Genomic DNA, 20,999 nt, shown 5'->3' with positions numbered 1-20,999 from the left:
CACACAATACACTCGTCGAGGCCAGCGTAGCCACGATTTCTGCCACACTACAGAAGCGGGCTCTTGGGTACCTTATCCAAATGGAGAATGGGCGGTCGACGGGCAGTCTAATCATGAAGATTGCGCAGAGAACAGAGTCAGGACCTGGACGCGCGCTCTGTCAACTTGGCGACATCGCGGGAACCGCTGCGGCCCTGGCCGACCTCCCACCACTGTAAGAACGTCCACAGCCCATGGACGTCGATCTACACATCCCGGGTTGAGATCAAGGAGGACGGCAACAACAGTGACCCTCCGAACCCTTTCGATGTCCCACATCGAGGACCAGTGCCACGGCTGAACTCAAGTGTTCACGGACGGCTCAGTACGTCTCACAGACGGGTCATCAACGGCCGCGGCGGCCTTCGAGGCGGCGGGCGTTGGACTAAGCGCGCGCCTTACACACCATGCAACCAGCACCACCACAGAACTAGCAGCGATCCTGCTCGCCCTCGAGGCCGTTCAGAAAGGCAGCACCAGGGGCGACAAGTGGGTAATCTTGTGCGACTCACAAGCCTTGCTGTCCATGCTAGATAACTTGGAGAGGGCACCACCACTGGCACGAAGAATCGCAGCAAAAGCGTAGGCATTGGAGCAACTTGGACACCAGTTTAGGTTTCAGTGACTGCCAAGCCACTGTGGCATCAAGGGAAACGAGATCGCAGACCAGATGGCCAACTTCGCCCACGATGAGCCCTCTACGTCCACATCCAAGGTGCTTCCGTCCGCAGACGCCAAGCTCCTTGTGGCGAGGGAGATCGCAAGTCAGCGCCCAGACGCAAGGATGGCACAAGGCGACCACCCGGCCCGGCTCCCAGCACGCATGAACAGGGCAACGGCGGCTGTCCTCCACCGACTTTGGACGGGCAGCGCCCTCACCCCCGCATGGATAAACAGGATGAAAGCCTCTAGGAATTCAGACTGCAACACCTGTGGGACTCGCGCAGATGACGTCAACCTACAGCTCTCAGGAAGAGTACAGAAAATTCAACCTACCCTACAGCTCTCTGGAGCAGATCATCATACCACGAGGCACAAACTGCACCAAAAAGAAGGCGCTGAAGGCACTGGAGAACTACCTGAGCGATACAGGATTAATCTCCCTCCTCTGAAGAGAAAGACAACCAAGAGAGAAATGGTGACAACAGCCTTTCCGACAGACTGACTCATCAATGTTACTCCCTGCGGTCGAACTAAATCAGGAAACTACCCTCTTTCGCCTACATCGGACTTCCCCAGTCACCATCTAGGCGACTGGAACCTATTCAAACCAGCCTTGCCGATGGCTATGACCATCACAGACCCCCTGCCTGCAAATTATATTTTTACGGTTAGAGAAAGACGAGAAAAAAAGTGAAAGCCGTTTACAACTCCCTGTAACGCCGAATTGGAGCGCAGCTCTTGAGGAGGAGGAGGGAAGGGTACTGAGGGGAGGGTAGACCCCTCCTCCTCCTCCCCTCATTCTTTATTATACTCCGGGGGGGGGGGTCACGTGACCTCGGGGGGGGGGGGTGTCACGTGACTTCGGGGAGGGGGGTCACGTGACCTCGGGGAGGCGTGACCTGGGGGTCACGTGACGTTGGGTGTCACATGGGGGTCACCTCAAGGTCACGTGACCCCCAAGGTGACCCCCACGTGACCTCAGGGGGTCACGTGACCTTGGGGGTCACCTTGGGGTCACGTGACCTTGAGATGACCTTGGGAGGGGTCACGTGACCTCGGGGGTCACGTGACCTGGGGGTCACGTGACCCCCTGACCGTGACCTGGGGGTCACGTGACATTGGGGAGGAGACCACGTGACCTCGGGGGTCACGTGACTTCAGAGGGGTCACGTGACGGGGGTCACGTGACCTTGGGGTCACGTGACCTTCAAAGGGTCACGTGGGGTCATCTTGGGGTCACGCGACCTTGAGATGACCTTGGGAGGGGTCACGTGACCTTGGGGGTCACGTGACCTTGGGATGACCTTGGTTACGCCGACGCCGACGGCGACGCCGACGCCGCTCAAGCCGGGAACGGGCCCCTAAGAGCTGCGCTCTAAAACCCCACCCTTCGCCCCCTCTTCTACTCCCCCTTTTCCCCTCTTTATTTTCCAAGAACCCTTCCCCTCCGACTGTGACATGGGCCCCAACAACAGTCGGTTTCCCAACCCCCCTCTCCAAAACGCATACTACTACTCGCTGTAATTTGTTTCTGTTTGTCTCTCTAGTGGGCTCGGGCATAACAGTGTGACCCTTACATAGGACTACACCCGGCGTTGACCGTTTGGTGCTAGGCTAGCTTCTCTTCCGCAGTGGACCGACTCTGTCAATTATAATGGCGAAAGCGCATTCGAATGATACGCAATAGGAAACCCCGTGCTCTCGCAGTAGTGCGGAGTTACAGCTCTGTGGAAGCTACGCTAGTTTTTACAATGTAGCATGAAATAGTTGACGCCGAGTATTCGCGAATCCAGCAAAACGGACGGCACCTAGCGGGAAAACACTGAACTGGACCGAAGAGCCTTTTGCGATTTCTGGTTTTCTCTTGTGGCTTCAGTGAATACATGTTGTCGGCGGTTTGCGCAATAGAACAGTTGCCCGGTACTCTGTTTTTCTGTCGTATCAACGTGTTGCCCAAGACGCTCTGAACGCAACCTATACGCAACCGCGTGAAACAGACATTGTGCGTTTATCAACATTCATCAGCACCGTAGAAGGACATAAGCAGCCTTCCCACCTCTTCCCCCAAAAGAAGGTCAAGCCTCTGCAAGCTCGCTTACACCAACAAATCGCCGAAGCTTTGAAACGTAGTGAATAAAAATCGGGGAAAACCATTTTGAGTCCTACGCTTGCCTGCGGAAACCCTACCTGTTTTAGACCGCCATATTTTCCCGATAGTGGCGGCCCCTATAGGTCGCAAGTCTCAAATACATGGCTTGCAAGAGACGTCATCGCTTCGTGCTAGTGTTCATTTTGGGTCATTCCTACTTGTACGTTCCGAGAAAAACTAATTTGGTGGTGGGAAATTTGTGCTGAATCAATTACGCACTCAGCAGCAGGGTCACCACAATGCCCCCTAATGTGACGTCAATTCAATTCATTTCACAGTTATTTGCCATTTGAATGAAGGCAAGAATTTAAGATATCATTGACGGGCGCCTCGACAGGCACAGCTATCTGCCTAATTGTCGGTGATGACATCTTGCGGACTTTTGACTAGTTACGTCATGTTATTCTACGACACCTTTACGACAGCCTTGCTGCAGGTCACCTACGTCTATTCAAGAAACACTCAAGGATTCTCGACCGTTTGTTTTAGCACGGTTTGTACCGAAGGATCTCGTAAATATGCTCGCTTGTGCAACGAATGTCGTCGACGCAAGCGACCCTAACGAACCTCAGATAATTTTTAGTCGCTCACACTACCGTAATATCAATTAGAAGTCGTTGACATCGACCTCCTCGGGCTACTTTCCGTCTTCACCGCTAGACGTCAACAAAGTTTTGTAACCATCGACCTTGTTACTCGCTTCGTTGAACCAGCACCTCTTTCCAATGCGACTGCTAACATGGTTGTAGTACCTTTTCTTCTGTGCAACATCGTTCTGCGCCATGAAGCCCCTCGAGTTCTTAGTATCCGTGATCGCGGCCGTCCATTTACCACGGAGTGGAAATATTGCTTTCTGCCTGTAACATTGACCACTTCATGACATACCCTCCCAAACCAACGGTCTTGCCAAGCGTCAACAGCTAGCACCCCAACTGAGATACTTTCCTTCCTCATGCGTAGGGCTGGGCGTCGATTAAAAATTTTAACCCGATTAATCGCCACCCTTTAATCGATTAATTAATCGATTAATCGGTTGCGTTAATTTTTATAAATAATATATTTAAAATAATGCAACACCTCGTCTTGCCTTTAAAGGCTTATTTTACTCTCTGTTACACGGCGCAAAGGACATTTAGAATTGAGGATACTTATAGTTCAACGATTCAAAGACTCACATATTTTGCTCCAGCTCCGAAGACTCAGAGCTTGGCGATGCTTTTTTTTTTTTTTTTTTCAGAGAAAGGAATCTCGATGGAGAAGGCGTTCATTGTTGTCTGCGTTTTCGCGGATGGTCCTTGCTTCAGCTACATGGGTGCTTCGCTCGTAGGTGATACTGAAGCGAACTTACGCTCCCACTGTACGAAAATGGCGTGTTTCAGATGTTGCAGTGGACCTCCCTCGAGTTAAAAACGTCACCGCTGGAGTTTACTTTAAACCCAAACTTTCCAGCGAGATTGCCTTTCATACTCTTGAACGCGTCCATTTTTACGTGCCGAATACTGGAACAAGTAACCATGGCGTTGTTAGCTTCCCAGGTTGTTTTTCTGCTTGTTTGTCTTGCCTGGGCAGGATGTGTAATAGATCCTCAACACGTGAAGTTTCGCGGTCGCGCGGGGATCAATTGCGGGCCCGGCTTGTTCGTCCGGTCTCGGCAGAACTGTAATGTATATCCTCGACCACGTGACGCTTCGCGAGCGCGAGAGTTGAACCTTGCTTATAGCACCTGGCTGGGAACGGACTTATTTTGAGTACCGATTAAAAACCGATTAACCGGTTAAAATATTTGATCGCGATTAAAGCCTTAATCGATTAATCGGAAGGTTAATCGATCAATTGCCCAGCCCTACTCATGCGACATTTGCTTGCCCTACAGCTATTCAGGCAACAACCCGATTTTCTCATTTTCACCTGCTTTACGGTCATGAAGTTGTTTTCTATCATAGCTAGAGTTATCCTATATCCTACATCCTATTCTTACGACGACTTAATTTCGCAAGCCAGCTCCGACTTTTGAAGTCAACAGACGGTGTTGTCCAGGACCCTTGGTCCCGCCAGGTCCCGCCGTGTGGCATAAAGCCCCTGGGGATCTCGTAATAATTCACTTTCCACTCCGCGAAGTCGGGCGCTGTGAGAACCCTTTCCCTAAAGGCCAAGGCAGGTATCAAATTATCTGCCAAACGTCTCCTGTGAATTCACGCTTTTCTATTTTAAAGACGCAGCGTTGTATAAGTCCCACGCCCAATAAACAGAAGCTTTTTTGAAGATATTTTATTCGACCGATGTGAACACAGTTTACATCAGCACTCAATAAGTATATGCTTATTGAGTGCTGCTTCAGACTACCGACACGTCAGTCAACTTAATGCTTAGAATCATAGGTGCCAGTTATTTTAAGCTTCACCTGAAATCACACGAGCCGGTTTCCCGTCCTTCAAGATTGTTGGAACAGTCCGTCACATAGCAAAAGCATATCGTCTGAGTTTCGAGACACGGTATCTAAGGGCAAGCAAGTCGCATTTTCGAATATAGTGACAATCATCAATTGTGCCTGCTCAGCCCTAAGCACAAAAATGACAACGCCACCAAAAGATATGGAAATAGGGTGTTGATACTCTAAGCGTGGCTATTAGGTTGCTCCAGCGCGAGTTAATACTTAAATACTTGACTGGCCATTATAGCACCTATGTTTTCTCAGCGTGCCAAAAAACACTCTTACAATATGATTTTAATGGTTGATACTCTTCACCGGCAATGAACCTGATTCCTTTTAATGACACCAATAGAAAGTTCGTTGGTGAATTTGGAGCTCTTCAAAATTGCTCCACGAACGCATACATGCGTATAAAAAAAGTGAAAAAAGAAAGCTCCAAAAGCGCTTTTAATTCCATCAGCGGAATTCTCTCTAAAGTAAACTTGTGCTTAAACATTGCCATGAAGGAAACTTGGATTTCATGAAAACGAAAAAAAAAAAAAAAAACTCTCAGAGGCAAAATAAAATGGGAAAATACATCTAATGCGTCGTAACAGACGCCAATATGCGGTTTCCATCGTTTTGAAACTTCCAACACAATGCGGCGCAAACAGAATAAAAAAAGAAAACATAATGTACCTTTATTAGTTGGGTATATATAAGATGAGGATTGTGAGTTCGGGAGCCTGGCAGTCAGTTCAGTTGGGGTGCACAGTCACAGAAAGCATGAGTCAAAGCACAGCCCTGAGCTTCCTGCTATTTTTTGCGTTGGCATCAGGTGTCGTGGGATCTTTGCGCAGTGCAGGGACGGTAGTTAGGGTTATGAAAGGACAAAAAAGTCCGTTTTATTTTAATGTGAATGCAAGTGAAAGTCAGAACATGTCGAAGGTAAGTAAATATATGCCAGACGCGGAAAGTCTTTTGTTCTACATAAAGAATATTTGTTCGTTTGTGAAGCAAACACATACTGGTTATTTTCGGGTGGTTTATCTCATACCGTTTTGCGTATATTTCATCTAAATATGCAGGTAATCAGCAAATAATGGCTGGTGCAAAAATGCCACCCGTTAGAAAATTTAATCATAGAAACCCGTTCCAATTCAGTGTTTCCTCGGAACGCCTTAAAATGCTCTGCGTGCTTTTTATCTTTATATAATGAGCCGACTTAGTTGTTTTCGACGACGCCAAGAAAGTTTCCTTGAACCATACCTTTAAACTCACAAACTAAAAAGCTGCATTACTCCAAAAAAATTAGTAACCTAATTATACTCAACTTCAATTTCTTTTTAAATGATCCCTTTGGCCTATAACCTTTTTTTAAAAATTCAGTACCTTCTGGTGGCTCCAAAAACAGTTTCGCTTTAGAGAAACTAATGACGGTCATGACACTGTATTTCATCGGGCGCCGTCATTTTCCAAAATCAATGGCAAATGAGAACTGGTTCCATGATCACCTCAATATTATTTCTTGATTCGTTCCAGTTTCGATAATGTGTGCATAAGAGCTGGCCAGTACAAAGCTGTGGCCTCATAAGCGCTTTAAATTTCCGTTATCAGCCCCCCCCCCCCCCCCCCCCCCCGAGCTTGTGTTTTCCACATTATGAGTAGTGCCCGTGATAGGTACGAGGTTGTTTTAACGTGCACATAAGCTTGGTATTTCACGTGCTTGCACCAGCAGAGAAGTTAAAGTATCTTCACTCTGGGCTATGAAACAATTCCACCAGGTGGCGATACCCAAACTTCTCTCCGCGAATAGGGGATACAACTGATCTCTATGTTGGGATATTCACTGGACGCCATATTTGAGGGCGATGTTTAGAACGCATGCTCAAAACGAGCTCACATTAATAGTCTTCTAAGACCGGCAATCTCGATCGCGCGGAATTCACGCTGCAAAAGAACCGCCCAAGCTCCGCGTCAGCATGCGCTCAGCAGCCGCGCACACAGATGTGGCCGCCAGTAAATACTCCATATACAGCATACAAAAGACAGTCTGCCAGTCATGAGTCACCGCGATATCCGTGGTTTGAATCTCGCGTGTGAAGTTTCACCTTGAACTCGTTGCCTGCGACATTCGAAACACGGATCTCGTGGCGACTTGCGTTCGAATCTGTTTGCCGACGGTCTTTTGTATTATGTATAAGCAGTGTGACGCCGGTTTTAAAGTCGAACTTGTGCGGATTGATCCGAATTCCTGAATAAACGCTTGCGTAGTGGCGTCTCGAACGCACATACCTCGTAGGAAGTACCGATTCACTGGCGGCAATAGACCCTTTTCTTTGAAAACGCTACCAGGCGGTGCTCCAGTCTTGACGTCACTGCGAACTTTTGATTCATAAAAATAAAGGAAAAAGCCCATTATAGCACCGCTGTTTAAAACGGCGATAAAACATTTAACTACCAATAGACTCTTCCAGAAATATGTGGTGCTCCCGGCGCCTGCTTTACGCATTGTGACGTTCAGATGTACGACACGTGAAATTAGATACACAGACAAAGTTGAAGTTGGTTTACCAGTTCGTGACTTCAGAAGGCAGAGAAGGCAGAAGGACAGAAAAACAGAGCATGTGATGAACTTCTTTTCCGTTCACTTAATTTAATTGGTGGTTCTGAGCTTCAAACGATAAGAAAGAATGAACTGTGCCTCTACCGGATATACGAAGCGTTCGAGGGTACAACCAAACAGCCCCACAATTCCCCTCTTTGCAAGGTCTTCTGGGATTTTCCGAAAACGTCTATTCTCCAGGTGAATGACAATTGAACCAAAAAGCGCGAAACAATGTTTTGAATATTCTTGTAAACCAATTTGTATCCTCCGAGACGTTAAATTGCAGAACCGAAGGCACTCATTAAATCTCCCATTTTGTTGTCCGTGTAGCATTTATGCTTTTTTACACTGGTGACATAAGCAAGCTCGACAGGCTTGCAAAGACGGAGTGACCGGAAGTCACCAGGGGCGCAAGCAGCGGTTTATGTTTGTAATAGTTTGTAAGCAGTAAAATAGTCGGCATCTGGCCGCCGCCATATCTCTGCACGTGCGGGCAAGCGCATGGAATGGCAATCCTGTCAAGGTCATGATCAGGCGCACGCTTCGCGTGCCGGTACCAGGGCTGGGCAGTATCACGATATAAATCTATCGCGATAGTATCTCAGAGATACTTTCGAGTATCTGTAACTCTGTATCGAGATACACTTGAAAAATGTGTTTGTATCTTAGTAGTGAAATACAATTACAATGCATCGCTTCTATCGGGATACTTTTCCAGACCTAGACATCTCGCTACATCTTTTGCCGCTTTAACGGTAAATTTAAAAGATAAAGCATCAGTTTGGTGCAAGGTGCTTCAGAATTTATAGACGCTTTGCAGCAGCTGTGCATGGACGCCGCCATAACTGACGTTCAGTTTTTGTTTCCTCTTATTCCGTTTATTTCACTTCATCATTACCATAGCAGGCCACGTTATTGCCATATTAGATTCAACTTTGTCCTTTTCTAAAGCATCGGCCCTTGTAGAGGATCGTCAACTGCCGTTTCAGTTGCTCGGCATCTCGGTAAGACAAGAGAAGGTCAGCAATGGCTGCTGTAATTTGGTGCGTGTGTAAAGCGTCTATAAGATAGACCCCCCCCCCCCCCCCTCCCCAATATCATGATACATCACAGTCCCCAGCATTAGAAAGAAACAAATACGGTGGTTTAAGGAAGGTTACATGCAAAAATAACAAAATAAGTCGTCCTCTCAAAGGCCTCTACTTTTTCAAATTTAGCAGAGCGAACGCTGTAAAGGAGTTGAGTGGCGAGAACGTACGTCTCTGTTGTGCAATATATGGGTGAATCGGAAGCATACAAGACGTCAGTTTGAGATGCGCCCTCACGACAAAGCAGGATTGATTTCATGAAGACGCTTTTTGTCAAGCATGGCATGCAGTCTTTACCGTTCCGTAACTATGTGAATCACCGGGGGTGGCATATTTTGTTTTAGCGGGATTAATGATAGATAAAGAGTTCAAGCTAAGGGAAGTACATAAAATGACATAAAAAAAGGAGCAAAAGCATAAATTAATAATTGCAGTCGCCAGGAACTGTGCCCTCCCCACGTAGCACCGTTCGGGAGCAAATGTATTTCTATAAGTATCTGCATCTGTATTTCGCCATACATTTTCGCCGTTTTCGCAGAAGCATCTTAGGAATATCCCGTGGCAGAAAAGACAAATGTGTCACAGTTTCTGTGTTTTGGTCATTAAAATGCATGTATTTTAGTATTTGCATGCTAGAATACTTTATGTTGTATCACTACCCAGCCCTGTATGCATCAAATTGAAGTCATTTTAATATTGGGGACCGACGCCATTAAGACAATTCAATTTTTTTTCTTCTCATATACAGATTTAATTCCGCTTTATTTTAAGTAGTGATATATTTGAAAAAAGAATAATGCAGAAACGCGATTTCCCCTAATTATTTAACTTAATATCGTTATTGTAGTATTATCCTCTTGTTCGTGAACATCTGGTCACAAATATATTGCGTTTTTTTTTTGTCCCTGCATTATTTTTGGTCCGACTTTTTTTCGAGCCATGATACGCAAATTGACGATCAATAATAGCCAAAGGAAACGCAAACTAAATTGGATAAACTATATTACCTTACCTTCTTCAGGTGATCTTCACTGGAGAGAGAACTTATATTACCTATAGATCCTACCTAACAGATCCTTTATTTGGTAACAATGGGGACTGCCCTTATTTAATACCTAAAAATCCAGAAATGCCAGCTGCAAGCTCATTCCAGCTAGTACTTGGATATAAAGAAAAAAACACTTGCGAAGAGTAAGTACACATATCAAGTCACATTCCTTCGTTTTTCTGATACATTGAATTTGATTAAAATCGCACAGAATAAATATGACAAGGCACGCAGAACTGATAACGTACCACGGCTATCAGGCACCCAACATTCTTTCAATTAAAAGCGCCAAAAGTGAGTAAACTTTGTTTATTTGTGCTAGATAATTTCAATAAAAACTGAATCGTTAGATTTTCCTATTAGGACAGTAACATAAAGTACCTGCTATATTACGCTGTACAAGTAACGCACATCAAACTTTCGCTTGCGATAAAAAAAAAAAAATATATATATATATATATTATATATATATATATATATATATATATATATATATATATATATATATATATATATATATATGGGTGGTTTCATCTCAAATCGTGCAGGCAAAAAGGGTCGAATTTTTAATTCCGATGAAAAAAATATATATTATGGCGCCGTTTCTAAAAACGCAGTCGCCGCAGACCGCAAGTTCGTCGGATTTTTCGTTCGCGACTTATGAATTTTTAAAGAGGCCGCGGCGAAAATCAGTGTTTTTCACACCCGTCGTGGGTCGGATGTTTCGCTTGATCTCCCGCCGTGGATTTTCAGTCCACATTATATTATCTTTTTTAAAGCACTCTGTGGACACACTTAAAAGGCTCCAATACCATAAAATAATTTTAGGCGTTTTGCTTTTTTTCTGTAAAAATGTCAAAAACGCCCCCTCGGTCAATTGTTGACGAACTTTGACAAATAATTATTGGCGATCTACTTGGGTTACATCAATACTTTTTATGTCCACGGAGAGCCCAAAACACGTTCTCTATATGTATTATAAAATGACTTGACTGTATAAAATATTCTTTGCGGTACGTTTACGTTAATGTTATGTGAAAACCAAAAAGTACCATTTTTGAAATTGATTTTCTAAAAAAAAAAACATTTTTTATTTTTTTTATTTTTTGTTAAAATGTAGATGTGATAGTTTTCTACGCGAAAATCAAGTCTAGAAAGTGTATATTTTGTTTGTATGTTTTATATTTAAGCATCAATATCGTACAAAAACGTGTTTTTACGGCACGAAATGGACTTACGAATTGCGCGTCTTCACAAGCTTGGAAATAGTTTTTTTTATTTTTTTCAACGTTCCCACATAAAAATGAAATACAGAATTTCCACCCTGTTATATTTATTGATTACTTACATTTTATTAGAGGCGGCAAGCTACATCGGAGGAGTTCCAAAAAGAGAAAGCAACACTTCTTAACAGACCAGCAGGTGTCGTAAATTTTTAACGTGTAGGAGTCGGCAGACGTCGTATTGATTCGGGGCCCTCATTGGCCTGCATGAACGTCCCGCCCTTTCGGAGCCAGCAGATGACCACGACCTTTCGCGCTCGTTGTGTTATGGTGAATTCCACTCGTAGATCCGGAGCGCTTTCAAAAATCCGCGAGGGAGGCAAAATTCCGCTCCGTGGGACCCGCTCCGAATCGACGAGGGGAAGATAAACTTGCATTTTTGGAGCGACCTCCCCCACACCCCTCCCCACCGCTTCTCGGCTTCCCCCTCCGCCGTTCAAAATGGCCGCTGCTCGAACTTGACAAGCCCACCAACGCCTCAACCAACTGATCTTTCCGACGACCAGTGACGATTGTCACTGCTTAGCTGCAGAAATAACACGCGACACAGGCCGGGCGAAATTATACATACCACGGCGCCCATGTCACAAATCACGAATGCGTCCGCGTTCGGTACCGTCGCATACCTTTCGGCCGCCTCGAAGCGGCGGGGCACGGACAGCGATTGCCAGCGGTGGAGTTCAGATTTCTTGTACGGCTTTAATAAACACAGAGGTAAGAAACCATCACTTGCGCGGTCATTGCCTAATCACTTCTTGCTTTATTTCACGTTAAAGCGCCGGCGGAATGCAGTGTAAAAAGGTAAACAATCATGGCTGCAGAATGAACAGGCCTAACCTTGCGTCTGCCTCCGGCTTTTCTGTCGTTCTTCCTGTCACAATCACAGATGTCAGCGCTTACGATTTACCACGCTCCACAGTCCCGGCTTTGTATCCCTGATGTACGCGAGGTAGAAGCGTTCGAGCCGTCACAATCCCGCGTAGACAACCGACGCACCCACACAGTTCCAACTCGACGCCCCGACCGGCCCGCCAAGTCCTCTCCAACCTCGTCGCGCATGCGCGCTGCCAATTTAGACGGAAATCACGTGGGCCGCCCTGTCAATTTCCGGAGAGATCTGTCAACTCCCGCAGAGCAAGTTCGGCGAGGTTTGGGGCGCTCCGTGGAGCGGGCGGTGCCAGAGATCTACGAGCGGAAGATGACCAACTCGAGCCAGATCTACGAGCGGAATATGCGCGCTCCAAATGGAGCGCTTTTGGAGCGCTCGAGATCTGCGAGCGGAATTCACCGTATGTTAGATAGGACGGCCCGTGACAGTAAAGCGAGCAGCGCACCCTGTGTCAACAAAAGTCAAATGGTACGATTGTGTCGTTGACGCGGCGAACAGTGACAGCCACCCAGGAGGAGTCTGGCAGAGTATTGCACAAGGGAAAGCAAAGGAATCGTTGCCTGAAAGGATGAGGACACCACGGCCTTACAATATCGACGGTCAACAACTGTTCTGCCAGCCAAAACAACGCCGCCTGCGCGCTAAAACCGGCGGCGCGGGACAGAAATCCCACAGACGCACGCACAAAGATGGGCCGGTTTCGTTAGGGATGTGGGGAAATTTGAAACCAGCCATCCGTGCATGCGTGAAACGATACCGCCTGTTTGCCCCAGCTTCGAGCGCCCTATCCTTACCTTGAAACGGCCGTGCTCTCTCTCTCTCTCTCCGGGGAGATCCGATAGCACCGAAGGGTTATCTATTAAACTTGAGGAAGAAAACGAGAAGGGGCTGTTTAAGTTTAATTATTCCCACCAACCCGCTCATTCTGTCTTTATAAAGGGTTATCTCTTTTGGAAACAGCAAAGCCCGGAGACTGACATTAAAACGAGCGTGTTGGTAAATATAATTGTGTTTGTATTTTGCCCGGAGACTAGTTGGGTCGAAGTCAGCCTCCTTGTCAACTATAACCGTTTGTGAAGAGTGGGCTTCTCCCGAGATGAAAAGTCAGCGCCGGCTAACGTGTTCTTTTGAAAAAGGGAAGGGGAAAGAGAAAGTTTGAGTAACTGCAGAAACTACCTCGAAAGCTCCTCTCCCGATATGAAGCTTCAGGCATAGTCTCGGTTACCTTCTCGCGCATCGCCTGCTCGAATCTGTTCTTCACTTTCTTTCGCACAGCCACTGTTCCGCACAGCCGTCGTGGATGTGCGTAATAGAGGGAGGAACAGATTCGAGCATCATCTGGGCGCCGTCGTCCTGCCAGACTTCAGTGTCGTGGGACCGACTCGTGTGTGTTTCTTCGCCCCGCTGAACTTAGTTTCTCAAGTGCGTTTTTGAACGTTTTTTTTTTTTCAATGTTTTCTTACTAATTGTTTGTTAGCACCGTTCAGTTGTTGGGTTTATTTTGTCATGGCGTAGCGGCCTAGGCGGTGATGTAGAGAGCGTGTTCGCACGCATTTGGTTGCGTCCCGTTTAGGGAATGCCCGGAGGAGTTGGTTTTTGTTCTTGCCATGTGCGGCTGAGTTTTTCCGTCTTTATTAAATTATTGATTTTTTGTTTGTTTTACCTTTACGTGCCGTCGACTTCTTTGTCTGACTCTCCACCAGGCGTGGACCTATCGCCTTGCCACCACTCGAACCTAAATACTTTATTTTTTTTTAACACAATTTTTGTTAAGATCGGAGTTGGGCAATTTAATTCCTATTTATTTATTTTTATTTCCTACCCCTCTCCATGACACACTCGCTGTGTGTTTCGGACCGTTTCTCTGTCACCACTTTTGTGTATTACGGAAGTGAAAGGACATTTCCTGGTGACCTGTGCGATGTGCGGTGAACAAACCCCCAGTGTTTGGTTTCGGGAAGAATTGTATATAACATATCGACGGATGTGGTGACTTTCTTTGTCTTAGTAATATGACAGCTAATAGCTAGTCGTGCTAGTTTACTGTGAAAGGTTTATAAATCGAAACAATACAACGTCTGTGCCTTTTGGTTATTGAAAGTCTACTAGGCCTGCTGATTTGGTTAGATATGTATCTCGTGGTTCCCGCTCTTATCAAAACATACATAAATATTCAATACCACAAAATTCGTTTATAATTGATTACAAAATGCAGAAGAAAATTCAAGAAAACTTTTTCACAATTCATAGAGACGCATGGGTTGCAATGTCTGACTTGGGTCTTGCAAAACAAAGACGTTTTTTTTCTCCCGATATTGAGGCCTAAATATAAAACATACAAACAAAATATACACTTTCTAGGATCGATTTTCGTGTAGACAACTATCATTACTACATTTGAACAAAAAATAAAAAAATAAAAAATGGGTTTTTTGAGAAAATTGCTTTTAAAAATGGCACTTTGTGGTTTTTGCATAATATTAACGTAAACGTACCGCAAAGGATATTTTATACAGCCGAGTCATTTTATAATACATATAAAGAGCGTGTTTTGGGCTCTCCGTGGACATAAAAAAAATTGGTGTAACCCAAGTAGATCGCCAGTAATTAATTGTCAAAGTTCGTCAACAATTGACCGAGAAGGCGTTTTTGACATTTTTACAGAAAAAAAGCAAAACGCCGAAAATTATTTCATGGTATTGGAGCCTTTTAAATGTGTTCACAGAGTGCTTGAAAAAATATAGTATAATGTGGAGTAAAAATCCATGGCGGGAGATCAAGCGAAACATCCGACCCACGGCGAGTGTGAAAAACACTGCTTTTCGCCGCGGCCTCTACAAATTCATAAGTCGAGAACAAAAATCCGACGAACTTGCGGTTTGTGTCGACTGCGGTTTTAGAAACGGCGCCATAACATATATTTTTTTCATCGAAATTAAAAATTCGACCCTTTTTGCCTGCACGATTTAAGATGAAACCACCCATATATATATATATCTTCACGTAGAATAGCCGGTCCTGAAATACATTTTTGTAGTGTCAAGCATGAATCATGGTTTATTCTGCACCACGGCCTTATATTCTGTAAAGCGTATAAAACATACATTATTATTTTTTCTTTCAGATAATAGAGCTGAAGAGAGGCGTTATACGCTTATTTTTTCGGATTACTCAAAGTGCTCCGTGGTTCGGTCAAGCTACATGAGTGGTGGTAAGAGGCCGGAAAACAGTTATTTATATTGCAATTCAGCGTCGTAAACTATACAAAACAAATGTTTCTAAAATTCACTTATAACGCCTGGATTCCAGCTGGGCGGCGCTCCCTTTAATGCACTGATTAATATTTTGGTGAATAGATCCCCGCACACCCGGTAGTATTCTCATCTTTGTGAAGCGAAGTATATTGTTTTTCCTTCTGAGGGTAAATTAGTTTAATTTATTTCTTTTTTTTTTTATCATTTACAAAATAACCACTTAATTTTTCACTTCGTTTAGGTTTGGTTCGTTTATTTAGTTGTTGCTAGTTTTGATTTTGTGCATCTAGGAATATTATGAAATTGTATATACCCTTTTCAATTGTTTTGATAGTCGGGTCAACTAGAAATGTACAAATTTGTGTCGATTGCACAATTTTATAATGCTCCTTTATTGAATGACTATTAGGTATCTGATGTTTTTGCTGGCGTGTTTCTCCGATTGTGCTCATTGGTTTTTTATTATCTTTACGACCCCGTTATTTCGAGAGTGCTGTACTGAAGGCGGCAGAAACTACGTTACGCACCATGCCTTCTTTTCTGCCCCCTTGCAGACAATATCCAAAAAAAAAAAAAAAAATCAGAATGAAGTATTCTGGAAAACGCCAACCGCAATCAGACGTAGCAGAAAAAAAAATTTCTCTGAACTGCTATTTGTTTTGCAGATTTTTTAACAGGTTTTAGTAGACCGTCTTACTAAATTACAAATAGCGCTAAGACAAGGACAGACGAGGAAATGGACAGAACAGGCACTATCCTGCCCATTTCTTCATCTGTCATTGTCTTAACGCTATTTGTAATTTAGTATGTATAACCAACTAGCACGCCAGAATATTTTGATTTAGTAGACCGGATGTGTTCACTGTTCGAAATATGTTTCTTGCATACGTAAAGGTAGTGCGAAAAGGGCACTAAGAGTGTTGATTGGTCATGGCAATATTTTATAATAGTCGTTTGGAGAAGATGCCTTGAAACAAGACGTGCCTGAAAAATACCTAAAATGATGTGTCACGGGTCTTACGTAACGCTAAATTGGGAACAACAGGGGTAGGGGCTCGTTGGCTGTTTTGTAGGTGAGGGTACAATGAAAAAAAAAAAAGTCTGTGAGTTCACCTTCCTGCGAAACACTGAGGCAGCCAATCACGAGGAAGAGCAAAATGATCCTTGTGAATGACGAAGCTTAGAATATGATTGCATCTAAAAAATGTATAGCAAACTGCTGGGCAATTGTGTTGAACACGTAAAACGTTCCGCTATCGCTCCGGAACGTTCCCGAACCTGGCGCCTATATACACTCAAGGCGCTCTTCACCAGATAACTTAACACGTGGCATATAAACTTGATAGCAGTCCCTGGAAGGAAGATCCTGGCGCTATACTTCGTTTCAGCTTCGGTCCGAGCGCGGCCGATGTTGTGACCCAAAGGGCCAATCAAACAACGCAAAAAGCGCAGCGTCCGCGTGCTGTCTGCCCGTGATAGGACTAGCCGGCGGAGGAGCACACACAGAGAGACGGCGAATACCGACTGGTCCTATCAACTGCAGGGAGCACGCCATGGACATTGTGCTTTTTTGTCTGCATGATTGGCCCTTCGGCTCATAACATCGGCCGCGCTCGGACCTAGGCTGAAACGAAGTATAGTCGAGTTTTAAAGCCCTGGCGGTTTTTCAGAACTGCCCATACTCACCGGAATCAGCCAATCAGTGTCGAGCTTCGAGGTCGATCTTTTTGGGGGGGCTTCACTAAATTTGGTGACCCTCCCTCTTCTCAGACAGGGGTCGCCCGCGAGGTGATAACGTAATTTTTACATTTCAAGCTACTTTTCACGTCTTGTAGACACTACTTATCGTAGGCAATGCACTCTGATTCTCTGGCGTTTTTTACAAAATAGTGCTCAAAATTATTTTAATCAAGTATAAGTGACATAAACTAAACGTGTTTATAGTGAACGCTGGCACAGGGGAGCGTCGGATGACTTCAGCACTTGCGCAATTCTTATTTTACGAGCGATTTGTTATGGTGAAAGGGAAATATGATTACACAGTAATTACACCATTGTTCGTCTCGTTGCCAATGACCACTTTTGTGGCGTAGAAGTTTCGTTTCAACTTTCGGAGCGCAATATGGGTTTAAACTTTCGGTGGCCCCTTCCTCTGGAGACTTTGGGCAGTTACTCATAGTTTCAGGGGGTTTGCAAAGTAAAACCTTGATATTTATTTTTTTCTCCAGGGTGCGAGATTTGGGCCCCAACATCGACCGCCGGCCAAGAGCCGACTCCCTGCTGTCTCTTCCTCTACGAAATTCTCTGCGGAAAAGTGAAATTCCAAATGTGCGATGCGGATAAATGCTCAATCCCAATTCCGACAGAGGAACCAGAACCTGTAGAGGTAGTGATCCAGAAAGACAAGTGAAGATCACACAAATTTCTGTGAACGGTTGTGACTGATAAAATAAAAATGTCCAGTGATATTCACCATTGCTCGTTGTGTACTTTCCTGTGGTTTTTGCGTTTATGCTAACATGCTAAAGATCGGGTTTTGTTTAATAGACCTCTCGTACTCTAGGAAACAACATAGAAAGAGGACGAAGAAAATAATAAGGCACGTATCTTGATATACAAGAAGTTTAACTTTTATTAAAATAAATCTATCAAACCATGAACACTAATACGGTCTGTGAAGGCGAGCTATATGGCTGTGGGGACATAATATAGAAGAATAACTACCAAAATAAGTGGAATAATTAGCTAAATGTTTCATTACCTTTTTAATTAGAAAAATAAATATTTGGTTTAAATAAGAAACTTGCTGCCCGCCATAAAAAACGAAACAACTTAAATCGTATTTTCGATTGACTTCAAGCAGACGGGAAGCGCTCGGTGCGCTAAACACAAAAAAAACTTGCGGTGGCTTAGCTCGGCTACGCCAGGATATACGTAGCGTGAGCAAACTTATACGCACAAAATGAGAGGCCCTCTCAAGCGGCTCCGGGGCAGCTTCAGACTTGGCTACTGCGCAACGGAGGCGCACAGCTGAGCACGCGGCGGCGCCAGTGCGTCTGCCGCGACTATGACGTCACCCCTCTGGAATGCGCGCTCCGGCGAGGCGGGCGCGGCGGCGGCTCCGACCAATACCACCTAGAACACAAGGCCTGCGCGTTTCCTCCTCTAAACGTCATCACTAGTAGATCCCCTCAGCGCCCCCTAGCTAACCCGGATGAGCAACATCGTCTGCTACATCGTCTGCAACATCGTCTGCTCCATTGACTGCTTCAGTGGTTTGTGTAGCAGATAATGAAACAGATGCTCATGTCGAGTGTCTTTTGCTATAGCATACGATGAAGTTAGACGTTCACGTGGAGCGTCAAATGCATGAGTGAAAGTGCCTTACTGCTGTGCGAAGGGCCGCAAAGCCCTCCGCTGGGCGCTGGACGTTGGCACTGGACGCCATTTTTGAGGGCGCTGTCCATACTCCGTTCATTCCTAAGCAGAGAACGCAGCCAATGCCACAAGCACGAGAGCTCGAGGTGGCTGCTGTGAAGCGTTCTTCGGCAGAACGAGCGCACGCTCGAGAAATGCTCGTCCCAAAGCTAGGAGCGCGTGCTAGCCGGCGCTTCTAGCCGAGTGAGTGTTCGCATGCACGTTATAAATGACCTGCAAGCTCGCTATCAGCTCACGCTCAGCAGACGCGCACGCAGCTGTGGCCGCAAGTGAATGCGACGTAGTTGGCCGTGTTCCAAAATTTACTCGATCTTACTCCAGGATAAAGTGTTTATACCTTGGCGTTCTAAAACCTACCCGCGTCCAGCGTTTTTCAATATCTGTCTTGCCACGTGACACGACCCGTCGGAGTAACTCGGATCCGTTTGGGTAAGCTTTGGAACGCAGCCGTAGTTCTGAAGCGGCCCATCTATACTCTCGTCAAGCTTCGGGGTGTTTGCCGCTTGGGGCGGGTCGGGGATCTACTAACGAAACGTCATGAGCAGGCCTTGTCTTCTAGGTGGTATTGCTCCGACGCGCCAGCTGTGCGCCGTGTGACGTCACCGCTCCTCGCACATGCGCAGCACGGAGCACGGCTCATTATGCGAGCCACGCGAAACTGCTCAACCTCGGCCAGTGTAGCTCACGCTAGAAAATTTCACGCTTAGCAACCGTGACGCAAAGCAAATTTTTACACGCTTGTTCTAAGCGTGGGAGTTTTTCATGCCTAGAATTACTAAGCAAAAGCCGCGCTTCGGCTTAGCGCTTGGCAGGCTTGAAGGGGACCAGCGTTTACAAGCTTATTATAGCCTGCGTTTTCATCACGCTTAGATATTGACGCCTTTCAGATGTCAGAAATACGCGTCGCAGTTGAAACCAGTGCCAGTGGGTGTTGGGCAAAAAAAAAAAAAAACTAAATAAAAAAGACGAACAAATTTGAGCTTATGTCTAAACTGCTTATTGACCATTCAACTTGAAATATAAAGCCAAAACTGTTTTTCAAAATAGACACATATTATTTATTCATTTATTTATTTGTACATACAGCTTTTTCTTAAATATTTCGATGTCAAAGAAAACAATCTTTTCACCTTGAGCTTCGTACAATGTGCGTTAATGAAAGGAGATTGGCCAGCATTTCCTGCACCAATTTGACTCTAACGCTGCTTTCTCAGTTGATCACTCTGTGAACATATTCGAGCAGCTATCCAAATGCGTCTCGGTATGTGATGTATTTCACGCAATACTCACATAGGCACGGCACCAGCGCCCTTACGAGAGACGTGAGTGGTTGATGGTCCACTGCTTGGTGGGGCTATTGATCCATAATTAGCTGCCTTCTTTCGCCCTTCACATAAGGGCCCAATAATGCCAATTGGTGGAACCTGGTAAAAATAAGGTTAAAATAATTTAGTTTAAAGCAGTTCAGTCATGAACTACAGTGGTACATTTGGTTCTCAGTATAAACAAAAATAAAAAAAGCAAATCATTAGATCCCACTTAATATGTAACACTCTATACATACGATGACTCCAGACACTGCCAGGCACATTTCTGTTTAACAAGGTCACTTCGCCACAGTAATTACGATGTGGCAAAGTCCTTTAGCAACGGGTCAGTACTGCGATGCCGGTCAGTACTCGAGATATGGCACGTAGTTCCGTTTCAAATGCAAGGCAAGTATGTCATCTGCGTTTATCTGTCATCGGCTTTTTCCAGTAACATCAGCATCGTTTCGTTTTTGCGTTTGCTTTTCATGTGGCCTTTTTTTTTTATTAAACCTCATCGCAAATACAAAACGTCCAGCTTATGTTACTTACTACAGTAATTCAGAAGCTTTCTTTTTATAACTTGAGGATGCTCCAGGCATAAAGAATGTAAATTTTTATTTGATATTTTGTTTTCGCCATGTTGTACCTTGTATGTGGCGGGTTTTCACACCATGCAATGTATTATAGAGATGACACACATTGTAAGTGCGCCTACAGTCAGTTAACATGGACTATGTATACCAAACTCGGGGGAATAGACTTTCTTGATTATGTTAGGTCTATCCAGATAAGATCCTGTACCCGTGTCCGGTCGACATTT

At 45.0% G+C, this 20,999-nt stretch overlaps 1 protein-coding gene across 1 annotated transcript; it reads left to right on the top strand.

Moving 5' to 3' along the window:
• The first annotated feature begins 6,047 nt into the window (after positions 1-6,047).
• Positions 6,048-17,841, top strand: LOC120849949. Its single transcript, XM_040222276.1, has 5 exons — positions 6,048-6,209; positions 9,979-10,148; positions 10,217-10,299; positions 15,302-15,388; positions 17,660-17,841. The coding sequence occupies exons 1-5, from the start codon at positions 6,048-6,050 to the stop codon at positions 17,839-17,841; spliced, it is 684 nt and encodes a 227-aa protein (XP_040078210.1).
• Positions 17,842-20,999: the final 3,158 nt, after the last annotated feature.

This window comes from Ixodes scapularis, unplaced genomic scaffold, assembly GCF_016920785.2.
Source record: "Ixodes scapularis isolate PalLabHiFi unplaced genomic scaffold, ASM1692078v2 PGA_scaffold5__190_contigs__length_132052651, whole genome shotgun sequence".
Lineage (NCBI taxonomy): Eukaryota > Metazoa > Arthropoda > Arachnida > Ixodida > Ixodidae > Ixodes > Ixodes scapularis.
This window is presented reverse-complemented; position numbering and strand designations above follow the sequence as displayed.